Raw genomic sequence first — 17,487 nt, 5'->3', positions numbered from 1 at the left:
GATAATCTTTCTTTTACCTGTGAATGTCATCTTCTGACCCTGTGAATCTTTTTTTTTTTTTTTTTTTTTTGAGTCCTAATGATAGCCCACCTGAGTAATTTTGTGTATTTCAAAGTCATTTGCAAATGAGGCAGCTCTTCTGGCACCTCATAGATGATCTTTTTCTTGAAAAGAAAAACATGGTGTATGCTTTAAGCAAAAATCAGAAAAATCAGTGGAGAAAAAAAAATCCTAAATCTTAGTCTGGCTCATTGATTTGGAATCTGTTTAGTTAGGAAACCTCACTAATTTTCTCTCACAAACAGTTCGTTTTAAGATGAATCATAGAGTGTCTTTGGTTACCCATACTGTATTTTCAGAAAAGAATTAAGTATTACCATTTGTAATTCAGAACTGTCTGCAAAGTTGCCATTCAGAAAAGCAAAACTCAGGTAATGAATGAGATTTGGCTGAGGTTCATACCTAATTTTGGTACTGATCTCTCACTGAATTTTAAAATTCCATTTGTTTTCTGGGTGTTGCTCTGTTAACCTCCCCATCTGGTCACAGATATAATCAAGAGGCTTACTTTTTGAAATTAAATATTTGAACTCTGAGGAAAAAAATGTTGATGCTGACTTCTGTAAATATTCTGTCATGTCAATAGAATGGCATGGCACGCTCATAACAGGGACAGGATCCTGTAACCAGTGAAAAATTCTTATTCATGGAATGCTTTCTGAAGAGTAATAAACCCCCTGGCAGCCTAGGAGGAGAAATTTCTGCCTTGTGCCTATATGCTACTAGGCTTTTTGTTTATTTAATTTACAGGAAATAATCTGAATGATGCTTGAGCCAATCTATAGTCTTAAAGATGCTGAAAGGGAGAGTTCTTGCTTCCATTCTTTCTTGCCCCAGTTTTAGTGCTCGAAATGTCTATTGGTCAGCTGATTTGGCTCAATAATCCAACAGCAAACAATCCGCTTTTTTTGAAATTATTTACTTTTTTTGTTTTCTCCTGTAGTTGTTTGGGTTCAAACAGGAGGTTAACGAGTATCAGAAACAAAAAAGGCTTCACATCACCAACTAGTACTTTGTACTTTTTGACACCTTACCTTTTAAATTGTTTTGACTTGTCTTGTGGAACTACACTTTTGGACAACTTGCTGCAGAACCAAGTGCAATGTGATTTTTAGGCTTGCTTGGCAGGAGTTATTAACTCTTCTGAGAAAAGAAAGCAAAAGTATTTCTTCCAAAAACCTTGTTAAGCACTGCATGTTTTTTGCTAGGCTTCCTTGCTTTCTTGTACAATGAGAAGTATCCCCAAAGAAAAATGCTAGCAGGAAGGAGGAATGAGCAGAAGAGAGACTGATTTAAATAAAAGGTTGAGAAATGTATTTCTGTCCCTTAAGAGAGAATATGTCTGTGTATATCAGTTAGGTTTTCAGTAGTAAGGGTGAACTTTCAAACTGTTCAGAGGCAGGAAGTGTTACTTAAAACTTGCTTGAAATACCATGTGCTAAAATTTAAAAGACATTGGTTCTGTGAAGCAGTTTTTATGTCTTGATCCTGCTGGCTGTCTCTACCAAGGTGGCTGCTCCCACTTTGATTGATGTATTGTAATGGGCCTGTGAAATTTCATCATGGAAGAGAAAATTTAGGGGTGAATTAAGGTTTAATTTTGTCTCATTATGCTACTAATGTTTGACTCAATTGAAACAGGTCTAACCAGGAATGCTTTGAAGAAGCTTATCTTCCAACTCTGCAAACACTGTTAAATGCTCCTGCAACTTCACCTTTGGCTGAAATAGATATCAGTAATGTTTCTGAACTGTTAGTGGACCTGACCAGACCAAGTGGACTGAAACCTCAGTCTAAGAAGTCTCAGGACTATCAGGTACAGTGTGTTAAACTGGAGGAAAGCAGTATTTTTGTCTAGAGATTAAGAACCGACCCCCTTCACTTACTGCTAGCTGTCTGGGCCTCTCTGAGATTCCTAGTGTGTCAGAAGCTGGATTAAAAGAGTGACTGTTCAGGTAATGAAATCTTTTAGTTTGACACTCCTCACCCCACCCCCCTCAATTTCCTCTCCGTCTTACAATTAAGAAATGCTAGTAGGAACTTGCACCATGCCTAATTGTCTATATTGGGAGAAGTATTTATAAAAATCAGTTGGTGTATGTACTCAAAATACTGCATTTTAAGAAAATGTTTACTATGTAAAATTAGTCATTACCTGCTTAAATCAGAATGATCTCATTGCTGTCTCCTTGTGAATAGTTCCCAGTGAAATTTCTGATATCTGATTTCTTTCCTTTGCAGGACTTGACAGTGCATGATAGTTTAGCAATGAAAATTTGCAATGGAATCTTGATGGACCCAACTGCACCAGATGTTCGTGTTTATGCAAAAGCTTTAAATTCACTAGAACTCAGTAGTTCTTCCACAGAGAATCTTCTGGTTCTGCTCAATGAGATTCTAGAGGTACTACATAAATAGTATGGTTCTTACTTTTTTTAATCACTAGCAATCTAATATTCTGATACACTTAAAAATGAAGTGCCTTTTGCTTCCTATAACAATGTGACTGGAATTGCTCTTTTAACCAGTCTTTGAAAATTAATTTTTGATGAGTCATTTACAAAAATCTGAGCTGGTATCACTGTATTTCAGATACCATAGATAGTAAAACCAGTGTGAAACAGTGTGCCCAACTTGATACATTGCAGTACAGTAAGTTCTTTTGATAACTGTGGTGTAGTTAATTTTTTTGACGTTAAAATAGAATTCAATATTAAGTCTTTTACAGTTTGGATGGCTTATCTTTAGTTAATTATTAACAGCTGAAACTTTATGCCTAAACTTACAACTTAATTGTAAGATCATTAGGCAACATGAAGAGGGTGCTTGATTTAAGATGAAGTGGGAAGGGATTACAAGACCGATGTGAAAGTTTTTACATTGATGCTTTAATTAATATGGAAAAAAATAAAGTAAAATTTGGGAGTGTGAGAGAGGAAGACAATGGTATATTGAAATGTTGAAAAGCATGCTGATCCACTATGGGTACATCATCTAGAGGTAGCAGTGCTCCAGGACTCAGCTGGAAAGGTCCAGTTGCTTTAATGTTTTTTTAGGTTTCCTAAAAAGTATTTTTCCTAAAAAATTATTTTGGGGTTTCAGTGCCTGGTGTTGATGGAGAAGCGTTTCTCCTTTCAACTTGACTAATCATCTTCATGTCACATATTGTATCCTTCATACAGTAAATTTAACTAATCCCATTAGTGGGTAAACTTAACGGTTAAATAGTAGTAAAATTAAGTAGCATTTAACATTAAATGTCTCTTCTCTAGAAAGTGAAAGATAAACTGTGTCAGAAAGCTATTAAGAAGATCAAGATGAACCTGACCAAAGGTCCTAATGTGGATAAAGACCACTCTGAAAGGGCTGAGGAAACGGGCCTCTCTGAAGGGACACAGGAAACCGACATCACATTATCTGAAAATACTATTCAAAATGAAGAAGGTAATTCAGGAGAGGTGTAGTTTAGTAGTAGGTATACAATTGAGTGGCTTGTTTAGATGTGTATGAAAATAAGTTTTAGTTTTCCTCCATTAAATTAATCTACTTCTTGAAAGAATGGGAAAAGGTAACATCTAGTAAATATGCATACAGTTTTAAAATATTTGTACTGAAGTATTTTCCATTTTTTATTGCTTTTTGGTCCAATTCTGTGTTTTCTTATTCTCCGTATTACTTTAGTATAACCAGTGCTGTATTTTGAGTAAACTATGAGTCTTAAGCTCTGCCCTGCAGCTCCTTCTTTTTAACAAAGACAGTATTAAAATGGGCTTTTTTTTTTTTTTTAGCTGCTTAGCACACTCATGTGCCTGCTAAATACTACTGCTGACTAACTCATCTTTAGAATGTGACTTGCTGACTTGGAGGAAGAAACAAGTACCTTGTGGGGTTTTTACACTTCGGAGTTACCATGCCTGTGCTTCTTGCAGACTGTATTACAGCAGTATACAGCTGATATCTTGAGTGTTGACACTGGTCTTTCCCTGTTATGAGCTTGTATGTTGGAGCCAGATTTGTTTTTATTGCTATTGCACCTCTCTAAAGCCTGTTCCAGTGTTTGACCACCCTCTTGGTAAAGAAATGCTTCCTACGGTCCAGTCTAAACCTCCTCTGGTGCAGCTTTGAACTATTCCTGTGTGTCCTACCACTAAATACTAGGGAGAAGAGCTCAGCACCTCCCTGTCCGTGTCCCTTCCTCAGGAAGCTGTAGAGAGCAATGAGGTCGCCCCTCAGCCTCCTTTTCTCCAAACTAGACAAGCCCAGAGTCCTTAGCCGCTCCTCATGGGACATTCCTTCCAGCCTTCATTTCCCTAGTCCTGCTGGCCACACTGTTTCTTGATACAACCCAGGGTACTATTGGCCACCTTGGCCAACTGGGCACGCTGCTGGCTCATATTCAGCTTATGGACATTCAGCCGATACAACTGGTCCCTTACAATTTCAGTGTCCTCACTGTTGCCACACTCGTGGTCCTCCAACTCAGAGGACTGGGCAACCCAAGTCCATCAGTATTATTGAAGACTGAGGAAAAAAAAAAAAAAAAAAAAGCATTGAATGCCTCTGCTTTTTCTTCATCCTATTGGTCAGGTGACCATCTTCAATAAGAATCGGTCCAATGTTTTCTTTAGACCTCCTTGTGCTATGAACGTACTTAAAAAAGCTCTTGTTATCTGACACCACAGTGGCCAGTTTCGACTCTAATTGAACTTTGGCCTTTCATGTCTTCTCTCTGCATATACGAACCACAGCTCTGTACTCTTCCTGCGAAGGCTCACCCTGCTTCCAGAGGGGTTCCTTTTTCCTCTTGAGCTCCACGAGGAGTTCCCTGTTCAGCCAAGCTGGTCTTCTGCCCCCCTCGCTTGACTTCTGACACAATAGAAGGGGCTAAAGAATTGTCAGGAATAGTTTACATGTGATTGACCTATGCTGGGGCAGGGTTCTAGCTGAGTGACGTTTTGAGCTTCTTTCTAGCCTTATTGTCTAATTTCTAGTTTATGGAAAAAGTTGAGTTAAAATTGTGTGGCTTTTTTTTATAACAGCCAAAACTTAACATACTGGTACTTAAGATAAATTAAAAGTTGATTATCTATGACTTCTGCATGTGCTATTCTGTTTACAGAAAATAATAAAGATGCTCTTCATACTCCAGCTAATGAAGTTAAAAGTAAAGCAAATGCAAAATTGAAGTCCACCAGAAACAAAGCTGGCAAAGGTATGCACTACCTTTTCCTGGCAGCAATACTAGTTGTTTTTAATAAAATAATTTCATACTAACCTTTTGTGAACGTATAGGTATAAAAACGATTCAGTCTTCATACTCCATTATAGTTTTAAAAATTTTGTTAAAAGATTAAAATAGTCTGTTTATTGGAAATTTTTGTGTAATTAGCCTCTCCCAACAACACAGATTTAAAAAAGAAAAAAAAGTCTGACTACAGGATTTCAAGATAATTTGGCCACAGTCATTTACAGTGATGTACAGGTGCTTATGGGAGAAGTAGTACATTGTGGGATTTTTGTTGTTGGCTTCATTTTATCACCACATTCTATCTGTGGTGACTGTATATTTATGTTTCAATGCAATATCAAACACTGAAGAAAGATACAAAACTAGTTTAAGAAAAGAAATGGTATCATGATATGAAAAGAGACTTTTGCTTATACTTAGGGCAATGGAAAGCAGCAGCAGAAGTGAGGTCTGTGAGCAGAAGAAAAACTGGCACAACTGTAAAATGCGGTAGTGAAAGGTAAATCCTTTTCTCTCCACCGTCAAAACAGTGATGTCTTTTCTAGCAAGGAAACTTAATTCACCTGTTTTTCTTTCCCCATGCCTGCATCTTTAATATCCTCTATTCCTAATACACAGATAAATATTTAAGAAAAAAAATTTCTTTGAACCGATACTTTTGAAACAATAGCAGGTTTGACAGCTTCACGTTTTATTATCATTGCGTAAGAGCCTGTAATTCTTTTTTTTTTTTTTTTTAACATACCTTTTGTGCATAGAGATAACATACATTCTAGCTGACAAAAGTTATATTTTTGGCTTATATTATTACTCTTCCAATCACATTTCTGCTTTTTTAATAACTGTTCTATGGAGGAATCAAATTTTTGTTGCTTGTTTTTCAACATGTAGTTGATAAGCTTCTAGAAATCACTGATAAGTAAATATACACAATGCATTCCTTCCCTTACGATCTTGTAGGATATAAGCATTAAAAGAACATTATCTTTGTAATTTTCAGCTGTGCTCACTCCTTGTCAAGCAAGTAATCTACAGACTTTAGGGTGACCAGGGTCAATCATTCCTGTTTGAAAACACTCTATTTGGTGTGTTTTCTTTGATACCACCTAATCTTTTGGGCGTTTTGCTTATCCTCCAACTGCTAACGCTTGGTTATCTTTACTGATACTGCTATATCACTTGGAAAACATTGATATATTCTTCTCAAAAAATAAGAAGTTTATAATTAGGAAGAAGAAACATGGTCTTTAAGACAAAGAGTACAAGTTTGTTAAGATAAAAACTCTTCAGTTTGCTTAGTCTTTTTGGCCTTACTTTAAAATATTTTACATTTCAGTGGTGATGAAATTCCAGAATCGGTCCCAATGTCAAGTTCAAGGCCTTCAAGACGAGCAAAAACAGTGGCACTTGAAAAAACAAGAATGAATCTTTCAAGACTTTTAAATAGGGAAGCAGATCAATGAAGACAAAAGGAGAACCGCGTCCTTTGCTCGTGCTGGTAGTTAACATCAGACTTGAAAAATAAGATTTGTTTTGTTGTTAGTCATTTTTAACTCTTTTTATATTATGATCATTTATAATTCTAGATTTTTGTAGGAACTTTTAATTTTTTTTTAAATAGATGCTTTTAATGATTTTCCTGATATGAAGTCCATCATTCATGTAATAAAAACATATTAAAATATTACCTAAACAAAACTTGGATTTTTTTTGTTTGTTTGTTTGTTTTTACTTTATAGACAAGAATGCTTTTTATCTGCAAATATAAGTTTCATGTGGTGGTAAGTATTTAATAGTTAAAGCTGTTTTGATATTTAACATTATTCAGAGAGAATGCGTGACCTGGAGTTGTTGCTTGTGATGGCAGCAATTTTGAATGTACCTACCTTTAATGCACCTACTTTCTTCATTTATTAACCTGTGCGTCTGCTGACCAGGTTGTATTGTTCATGTTCATGTAAAATAGAATTAATCTTAATTGTGAATTCTGCTTCCTGCAGTTATGTGTCCGCTTTATTTTAAATAATGTCAAAATGGTAAAACTGAGTTACTGATTTTACAAACCTAAGCCTGGAAGTCTACTACGGATCTTGACCTTATATAAAATCGGTAATGTGTTTTTAGAAAAGCATAAAAATATTTGTGGTACAAAATAAGATCCAATAAGAAAAGGAATACTTAAGTACAGAAAGGGCAAAAAATGAAATACTTTACAAGGTCTGTGTACTGTCGTCTTAAAGTGGCATACAATTGTGACCTCTTTGTAGCTTTGAAGTTCACAAACCTTTTTCTAATGACCTGTCTAGGAATAGTCATGAGTTTTACAGAGACGATAGAAGATTAAACTGCACGTAGTAGTCACTGGTGGCTGACCAGATTCACTCTGGAAATCCTATTTTTTTGTTTTTTTGTTTGGAAATGCTCTTATCAATCATGTCTGTTTTTCGTTACGGTTGTGCTGGCTTTCGCTGGAGTAGAGTTAACTTTCTTCGTAGTAGCTAGTATGGGGCTATGGTTTAGATTTGTGCTGAAAACAGTGTTGCTAACACAGGGATGTTCTCATTACTGCTGAGCAGTGCTTACACAGAGTCAAGGCCTTTTCTGCTTCTCACCCCACCCCACCAGCGAGGAGGCTGGGGGGGCACAAGAAGCTGGGGGGGCACAGCTGGGACGGCTGACCCCAACTGACCAAAGGGCTGTTCCCCACCATATGGCGTCATGCTCAGCATATAGAGCTGGGGAGGAAGAAGGAAGCGGGGGACGTTGGGCGTGATGGCGTTTGTCTTCCCAAGTAACCGTTACGCATGATGGAGCCCTGCTTTCCTGGAGGTGGCTGAACACCTGCCTGCCCATGGGAAGCTGTGAATGAATTCCTTGTTTTCTTTGCTTGCATGCGCAGCTTTTGCTTTACCCATTAAACTGTCTTTATCTCAACCCACGAGTTTTCTCACTTTTACCCTTCTGATTCTCTCCCCCATCCCACCAGGGGGGAGTGAGCGAGCGGCTGTGTGGGGCTTAGTTGCTGGCTGGCGTTAAACCATGACAACAATATAGATCATTTCCAAGGCAGTTGGAGAAAACTTGTGTCAATGGCTTGACGTGTGCATCTCAACTACTGATGCCGAATGTAGCTTTCTAAGGAACTTGCATTTAAAATAGGTAAAGGTACTGTAAATGATCTTTGGTAACTCTCAGAAATGGCTTAGGGCCACAAGTGAAAAGCAGTGTTCCCAAAGTGCAAAGCCCAAATGATTATGCTGTTTTCAAGCTTGCATATAGAAAACAGACAGGATTGCGTGGCTTTTCCTCCCTTTCAGTTTTTGTTGGAAATTTGTCAAACCACAAAATGCCATGACACACTTTTCTGCTGATATTTGCTATTCAGAAGCTTATATAACTGTGATGAATTATTTTTATTCATAATTTTAAACAGAATTTTGAAGTCTTGAGCTCCCTGAGAATTCTTTTCTTCAAATCCCCAACTTGTGTTCTAGGGAGTTTGCATACATGCAATCACTTGAGATCAGAGACAGTGTCTGTCCCCTCAAATTCTGCCTGAACATAGTTCAAAAGTGTGAAGTATATTTCAGTTTTCCTTAGTGATTGCCAATCAGAGCTTCCCTTGTGCTTTACAGTTTAGGGTTTTTTTTTTAATTATTCCAGTTACAAGTTCTCTCTCACCCTCACTCTCATGAGTGGTTTGCTTTTCTGCCACTAATACACTTTCAACAGCTGCTGCTAGTCGACTTATTTTTTGGTTAAAACGAGTTTCTAGGAAAAGCAGGAGCAATAAAAATTTATAAAGGCTTCTCTGGGAATGCCTTCCTGAATAAATTGAAGAAAATTCATTTTTGCCTCCTTGCTGTTCTGTTGTGCCTTGCCACAGATGCAGGTTCTGCCTCTGGCATCTATTCAGGAATGCTCTGCTGAAAAGATCGGGTTTCCCTGAAGTCACCTCTCAGCGGGTGGATCTCTCTGCTGTGGATTTGGCTTCGCTGGTGTGCGCTGACAGACGATGGACACGGACAAAGGGGAGTGAGCTCAGTGGAGGCCCCCAGGCTGGTCAGGAGCGCTTGCCCTGTGGGGAGAGGCTGAGGGAGCCGGGCTTGTTCAGCCTGCGGCTGTCGGGAGGACCCCCAACACCTACAAGGAGTCTGCTGAGGAGATGGAACCCGGCTCTGTCTTGTTGCACGTGATGGGAGGACAAAAACCAATGGGCCTAAGTTGAAACTCAGACCAGAATATACGGCGAAAGAGGCAGTTGGAACAGGGTGCCCGGAGAGGCTGCGCAGGCTCTGCCCTAGGAGGTTTTCAAGACCTGCCTAGGTGGAGTCCTGAACGGCCTGCTCCGACCTCCCAGCTGGCCTGCCTCTGAGCAGGATGCAGGACTACGGACCGCCCGAGGTCCTTCTCTGCCTGAATGGCCCCGCCATCCTCCAGGAACTTGACCAGCCACTGGCATGTACTTCTGCTCCCTGTCAAGGGAAGGGTTTTCTGTGCAATAGATTTGGTATGCTCTTACAAAATTACTTCATCTTTTGAGGAGAGATGGCTGTTGAATTGCAGGGTAGGATGATCAGATGTGTCTTGAATTTTCCAAAGATGATTATTAGCAATAATCAAGGTTTAAATGTATGCAGCTGCCTTTCTGAGAAAGTCACATATGGTGGCAATACAGTACATCCAAGGGTGATAAGGAGCCAAGGCTGGAAGTATCTTACTACCTGCAGTGAAAAACCTTGACTTAGTATGCATTACTCTTTCTAGCTAATATAATGTTGCTGATTTTTATTTACTTTAACTCTATGGGTTGAAAATACCTAACTTCCTGGCTGCTTAATTAAGAAATAAAATTTTAATCCCCAAAATATTCTAATTGACTTAAAAAGTCTCTTTGTTGCTCCAAACCAATTACTGTGCATCCTCTCTCTATTCGCTGGCTAAAAGCAACAGGGTGCCCGGAGCACATGAGCCAATCTAGCCCTAGACTAGAAGACTTGATTCCATATTAAAAACTGATAAAATAGCAGTGGTCATTTGTTGTCAAACTTAAAATGCTCCAATGTTTATTCCTACACTAGTTTTTCTTAAAACCAGTTTTGTGACTGTGTTTGCTTGCCTGATCAGTCTCTTCAGACTACAACCTAAAAGATTTTCTCTTGGCAAGAGCCTCCTTTGGCTGGTTGCTGTCTCGCGCTGAAGGGCGAGTGCTGCACTGAGAACATTTCCTTTTCTAGCTTTGTTGTTTATTGTGTGACTCGGGGACGTGGTTAGTGAGCTTGGGTTATGCCTGTATCTGACTCCCGCCTGAAAACTTTTGAACTCATCAGCCAATTGAAACTCAATAGGACACAAAGGAAGGGATCATAATTGTTAAAAGTTAATGAAAACAGACAGCTGCCTGGAGGTGCGACGTGCCTGTAACAGAAGAGTTCTGGCATTTACTCCATCTTTGAAATGAGAAAATCCAGGTGGCATCTCCTCCTTCAGGCACATGACCAAGATACCGGCTGTATCAGTTCCACTGCTTGTGAGACTGTTTTTATGTCCCTTTTTGGATAGCCCCGACTCCTTCCTGTTCCTTGTGCCTTGGTGGGGCTCCACTGAAGTCAACTTCAGTGCCTCTTCCCCAGGTACTTTAATTCTCTTTGTGGCTTTCTTGCCCCACAGACTCCAAACGCATTAAATAGTTGAGATGCATAAAGACCCTCTACCCAGTGTGCTGTGATGATTGATGTTCATTCTTTAACCATGGTCTGCGCTGCCTGACGCTTCGGTGACTCAAAATCCTTGTGGCATCTTGTGAGACTTACCGGAATTCACAACAGGCTTTTTATTTCAGTTACTGGATTGCACTTGCAAACCAACAAACTTCTGTAAAGTAGAATTGCATCTTCGTTTCATTAAGTAAGATGATGATTTTAAGTTTAAAACCTTTGTTTTATAAAATAGTGTCTTCTAAGGAAATGTCCTTCTGGAAAATTAGTTCTTGGCAAGTATGGGACAGACACCTTCTAAGGAAGTTGAGTTAGGAAACCTCTACTCTAGCTATTGAATGTATGACTCCAGAAAAGAGAAATATATCATATGGTTTTATTCTAACACTTTTGTTATAGCTCTGTTAATAATAAAGTTTTTATGAATGCAGTACATGAACCTTGCTAAAGCTGATCTAAGCATGGAATGTCTACAATGTAGTCAGCTACAACCATTTACTACTTCTTTGAGTAGAGCTTAAAATTTTGATGTTTACATTGAATTTCCAAAGTACACAGAAAAAAAATGAAATAGGAAGAGCATTTACATCCATTTTAATTGGTGGCAGGCATAAATTCATAAAAACAAAAGGGGAAGAAAGACCAGTTAGCAGAAACCTCAAAAAGTGCAGATACAGATTCGTTGAATGACAATCTTTCAAGAGCTTCTCCTGCAGGCTTGGCCTTTCATTTCGACATTACGGTCATTAAACACTGTCACACAAAAGTTCTCAAGATAAATGAAGATGAAAGCATACGGCAGGAACAAACTGGCTGTTCGATACGTTTCAATCCGTTTGTGAAGGAGATCTCCTTAGATAATTTACCTTTTCTTTTTACTGCTTTGCTTCGAGGTAGTCGGTTTCCACCTGTTACAGATTTGTTTGAATTGTTATTACCATAAATCTTTACATGGTGACCTATGCCACAAATTACATAATATATTAACTTTCGTGCACAAAAATAAAATTGGCAAATAATAATTAAACTTAAAGAACATAGAAAAATCACAATACTATTAAAGGGGAACATCTGATTCTGATATAAATTTGTACTGCAAGAATTTCATGATGGTCAGATGTGAAACTTTATATTTAAAAAAAGAAAAAGTACATCGAAATGAATAATGCTAGTAGTAATATAAAGCCAAATCACACAAGATCATTTCAAGATCAATGTAATAAATGCTTATTATTCAGCAGAAAAAAAAAATCAGGAACAATGTACAAAATAATAGTGCAAGAACAGCTGCAACCTATTTGTTCTCATCAGTTTTGAGATTTTGGTTAAAAACTTTACAGCTGGCGAGAGATGCTGCTGAAAAACTCAGATTCCACTCAGTGGGCTGATTAAGGCACATCTTTATGGACTTCAAATGTTCATTTTCTGTGTTCATGTCTATTGAATTCTGCGGCTCCGAGACTTTCACTTGTAGTGTGCTGTGAGAAAAGAAGTGGGGGTGGGAGAGGGGAAAAAAATGAGAAACAGTTTAGTATGCTTTCCTCTTCCCCCGCAAACAAGCAAACTGGTAAGAGGCAAGATGAGGTGGTGGCAGATTGCGTATACTGTTGGGTTTTTTTGTTGTTTTACTGCACTATGTTCCAGAAACACCGAGATCAAACCTGACCGTGCTGTGCTCTCCGTGTCGTAAAAGCAGATCGGGCTTGTTTGGTTGTGTTGAAATAGCTGAGGTCCCGTTAATTCACAGAGACTGGCCTAGGTCAGCCTGCGCCCTGCGCGGGCAGAGGTGCGGTCGGCAGGCTGGCCTTTCCTAAGTCGTGTCCAGCTGACTACTGTAAAAACATAGAGCAGGAACTGGGCAAGAACTTGGGGGTTGGTTTTTTGCTGACATTGTTAATTTAGTACAGCCATGAAAGGACTGATAGAGAGACGGTTTTTGTTTTGTTTAAAATCTAGGAAAATAAGTAATACAAGAAGGGAAAGAAACCAGTGTGCGGATCGCTAAGCAGACTAGGACATAAGTGTGGATTGAATCACGCTCTCATTGTCGCCATATAGAGTCATACAATAGAATCGTAGAATGCTTTGGGATGGAAGGGACCTTTAAAGGCCATCTGGTCCAGCCCCCTGCCATGAGCAGGGACATCTTCAACGAGATCAGGTTGCTCAGAGCCCCATCCAGCCTGGCCTTGAATGTTTCCAGGGATGGGGCATCTACCACCTCTCTGGGCAACCTGGTCCAGTGCCTCACCACCCTCATCATAAAAAAATTTCTTCCTTAATATATAAAGCGCTGTAATTGTGCACACTCAGAAGACAAGAAGGTAGAGTTTGGAAATCCTAATTTCAAACCTCTCCATCCCTACTATTTCTTTTTTTTTTTTACTGCCTACCTCCTGCAGTGATCTGTGTCCTATGTGCAATTCATTGCTTCTCACCATCCTTTTCAAAGATTTCAAGAACTGCAAGAATGATACAAAGTTGGAAATATTTCTAATTACTGAGATAAAAAAATAAAGTTCTATGTATGTAATCAAGGCTAGGAGGTGTAACGATCATGCTATAAACTGTCTGCACACAGTGTCTTCTGTCAAAGGGATGCTTAAGTAGCAAGAATATATCTTAATGGCTCTTACTTGCTGCATTTCAGGAAACCAGGTCCACCGCAGGACTGAATCTGCTGGAGTATAGCGTTCACACAGGTGAACAGCCCAGCTGAGGGCATTTGGGAATTGGAAGACTATAACCTAAAGCACATCAGCTTCTGTTACTGAACTACTGCTGACTGACTTTGATTAAACTTTTTCCTACACCACGGCAAGAGGGAAAGACAGCTTGTGTTAACAGCTAAAGTGACAATTCATTGTTATTCTTCACAGATCATCTGAAACGCAATTTTCATTCTTTTACATTTTTATGCAAGCTCTCTAGAAGGCTGCGTGCCTTTCTGCCATGGAAATGAAACCGGCATTTCCAATTCACTAACCCTAGTTCCTAACCCTCCGTAACTGGGGTACTGGTCCCATGACCCGCATTTCCTTGTGTCCTTATTCTTCTGTCTCTAACTTTTGTCTTGTTTTTGCCTTGTACCCTTTTCCTTCATTCTGTTCTGGTTTGCACACACTCTTGTTGCTCTGATCTTTTCCTTCCCATGGGAAACATGGAGTGTGGGTGTAGGTGACAGAGAAGACTTTAGTCAGCAAGGTTACTTGCTTGAATTTACAACCTCTTCAGACTTGAACCTTTGCCCTCTCTTGCTGTGAGGAAAGTCAAAGCCTTTTCTTATCACCACGGGATTAAGTGTACCTACGCGAGGGTGCTAGGGCTGACTGCTGAAGTCTTGCAGCTTTCCTCACCCCTACTGCTTATGTGCTTTCCAGGCCTGGCCAGGTAGCAAAACTGAAACTTTTAGCAATGAACAGAAATAATCACCAGCCAAATGAGGAGAGAGGGCTGGGAAGGTGTTTGTTTTAGGGTTTGATGTTTGGGTCTTTTTGTTGTTGTTACCTGAAAGAAACATAAATGCCTTGAGAATCAAGAAATTGCAAACTATGCACAGTGCTTTAAAGAACAGTATTTCTACTGTCTTTAGAGCCGTAGATACATGAGCCTTATTTAATGCTGGGCCAGTGCCAGGCAGAAAAAGCTAAAGGTTCAGTCTTCTCAAATGATTTGGCATGTTACTTCTGTGTATGAACTAGGAATTGTACTAAAGGGTTATGGCCTGTTCTCCAAACAACACTGCTGGCAATATTTGGTTTTATTCATTTGGGATTGATGCAGTCAATCAGCTTCTGTGCATGTGATTTGTGGAAGTCAGCTACAGGTGCTTCGGTAGCATGGAACATAAATTCCAGCCACGGCATTCAATAGTGCTGCTTTCACTAGTGAATTCAAAGATAGGCCGACAGTGCTAAAAGCCCAGTGAAAAAGAAGAAAAGAGTCTTTATTTTTTTAAAATTCTTTGTATGATAAACTAGTGATATTTCTCTAAAATTCAGATGCTTTTCTTCATCTTTAATTACACTACCCTCTACCAGCCCTTGCCCTCAACTACTCTTGAAGTGCAGGTAACTTATTTACTGCTTAATTTAAAAGATTTCATATTTCAGAGTGTACAATAACTGATCCTGATCACTCTTGTCTCTTCTTAGAAAATAAAAATTAAAAAAAAGTCTATGGAAATGAGACTATACCTTTTTGATCTGAAAGAATTTTAAAAAAAATAGCTTCCTGAGATGTAAGTTGTGTGTTTCTGCAGTCCTTCAGCACGTGCTGTATCACTGCTCTGTGTAAGGAGCATGTTCAGTCTTGCACAGATTTTTGACTCTTCTCTGTAAGTGAGCATATGTGAACTAGTGGAGAGGCAGAAGGCACCAGGTACTGCGCTGAGGATGTGGACACACGAGGGTCGTGTGCGGTGCCAGGACGCACTGGTTTGGCCGTCCAAGCTGAGGCTGCCTTCACCCGCTCTTGGCTTTCTGTGGGTGCTGCTGCGCACAGAACCAATGGGTCTAGAAAACGGTCAGCGGTGACTCCGGGATTTTTTTTTTTTTTTTCATGTGTTGCAACTCTCAGTTCCCAAACCACCATTACTGAATCATCTCTGAATTTACTATCTTTCAACAGCCTTGGAAAAAGAGCAATTGCCTATGTTATTCTGACAAATCGCAGCAGCCACATCGGAATAATGCTGATGGACTCTGAAGTCCAGTCTAGTCTCCCCTGGCTAAGCAGACAGCCCTGTGTGTTGTGAAGTCTCCAAGCCTGCTATGACCTAAAAGGATCATCTCTCTCCACAAAGATTTCCTCCTATCATTAAAGCAAAAGGAATTAAATAGAAAGGTCTTTTTGAATTCAACCTTCTACTAAAGCAAGCAGCAAGGGGCCTCCCCATGCTCCTAAGAGCTATAGAAAACCCTGCTCTTTTCCACACTTCCAGTTAAAACTGCCTGAATACAAGTATTTCTTTATGAAATTTTGTGTTTTTTTCTTTAGTTTTACCCAAATCATTGTTATGATAACAGAAGTACTGATTTTCAATGGGAGCATGTGAGAGCACTACTGTATAAGTTGATAGGCTGCCAAGCACAAAAAGAAAATAATATTCTTTGAGCTTCTTATTTTCTGTGCAGTTTGGACCTGCGTTCTTCAGAAAAAACAGGAATTTGATGCCTGTTGTATGAAAATGACAAAGTTAACAAAAATCTAGCTAGGCTAGCTCAAGTCTGTACATTTGCTGAGTTAATCTGTGTCTACAGCATGTCAAGGCCATGAGAAGAAGTAGGAATTGGGATAAATGTTTCTTATCTGTTAGGTGACTCCTCAGCATTTCCTATCAAAGAGATTACCATCAAATGCTGTGTGGTTGTATGCTGTAAAATGACTATGAAAGCATCACTGTGGGGCTATGTTTCTCCAAATCTTTTGCAACACTTATTTCATAGATAAAAACATCTCCTTCCCAAGCAGCTGAGGGCAAACGGGTTTCTACCCTATTGTCTGACAAAAATTCTGCAAACTGCGCATGTTAGACACCACCATCAATGACGTGCAAACTGATAGCTTGGAAAGCGTAAGAACATTTGTGATATATAGCACTGATTGGAGGCTTTTACAGAAAGGTTTCAAAAATACTGAGTAGAAATAGTAAAACTTTAGCAGTGTAAAAAAATTTTCTCTGTACAAACTACTCAAACGCTTCCCAGAAAAGGAAATAGTGGAATATATTAGGTTAAAATCTACAATAATAGCCTCAGCATGCTTTCCAACAGAAGTTCATATTTTAATGCAACATACATTGAAATTAAAGTAAACCAAGCACGCACGGTCAGATTTATTGTCTCTAAAATTTAAACTCATCTTTCCACAATGCCAAAATGCAACAACAAAGAAATCTACAAAGAAATTTTTTAATGTCTCATTTCCATTTATCAAATGGATTCTCGTTGTAATAAGAAATAATATTTTTCAGCTGAGTGGATGAAATCCCATTTGGGAATCAGAGAGAGAGAAAGAAATGCCCTGGAAATAGATGGCATACTCAACTAGATCAAAGCAAGCTGGGGAGAGAGATAGGCAATATCCAGGGAGTCTTTTAAAAATTAAACATAAGAGCTGGGTTTAACACAGCTGGAGTACTAAGACAAATAAAACAGTACACAAGACAGAACCACGTCTGGAGGTGAACTGAATGGAGACAAAAAGAGAGGGTAAGAAGTCAGAAGCAGCCATAGGGCCAGACTGAAATTATGGTGGAAAATTTTCTTTTGCTCTTCACACTAACTCAGAAATGTTTTCTTGGTTTGAGGAAAAAAAAAAGGGCGGGAAGAAGAAAGGAAATAGGAATGAAATATATGCGAAATATATGAGAAACATAACTAAAAGAGGCCAGTAGGAATTTGCTGAGCACTCGTGGCACATCAGTGAAAGAGGATTACTTACTGGTAGCTATTTCCTGAA

General features: G+C 39.0%; 2 protein-coding genes across 10 annotated transcripts in view; one reads left to right on the top strand and one right to left on the bottom strand.

Moving 5' to 3' along the window:
* The window catches only part of NCAPG (non-SMC condensin I complex subunit G), a gene marked incomplete at both ends in the record, with an annotated part of 28,293 nt that extends 21,522 nt beyond the window's left edge, over positions 1-6,771 (top strand). Inside the window, 6 exons of the mRNA XM_082315314.1 lie at positions 1,702-1,876; positions 2,302-2,463; positions 3,333-3,504; positions 5,180-5,272; positions 5,729-5,807; positions 6,645-6,771. Coding sequence (XP_082171440.1) covers positions 1,702-1,876; positions 2,302-2,463; positions 3,333-3,504; positions 5,180-5,272; positions 5,729-5,807; positions 6,645-6,771 — 808 coding nt within the window. The remainder of the gene's footprint in view (positions 1-1,701; positions 1,877-2,301; positions 2,464-3,332; positions 3,505-5,179; positions 5,273-5,728; positions 5,808-6,644) is intronic.
* Positions 6,772-12,125: 5,354 nt separating this feature from the next.
* LCORL (ligand dependent nuclear receptor corepressor like) overlaps positions 12,126-17,487 on the bottom strand; it is an 87,478-nt gene continuing 82,116 nt past the window's right edge. For 8 of the 9 annotated variants that reach the window (XM_082316135.1, XM_082316139.1, XM_082316140.1 and 5 more), the window contains one exon: positions 12,371-12,503. In XM_082316135.1, the coding sequence (XP_082172261.1) occupies positions 12,490-12,503 (14 nt within the window). In that variant the 3' untranslated portion in view covers positions 12,371-12,489. Of the gene's footprint in view, positions 12,504-17,487 lie in introns of all 9 variants that reach the window. The other variant, XM_082316137.1, reaches the window with a different exon arrangement.

This window comes from Platalea leucorodia (assembly GCF_965183815.1).
Source record: "Platalea leucorodia genome assembly, chromosome: 6".
NCBI lineage: Eukaryota > Metazoa > Chordata > Aves > Pelecaniformes > Threskiornithidae > Platalea > Platalea leucorodia.
Note: the sequence above shows the minus strand (reverse complement) of the source record. Positions and strands in the feature narration are given on the sequence as shown.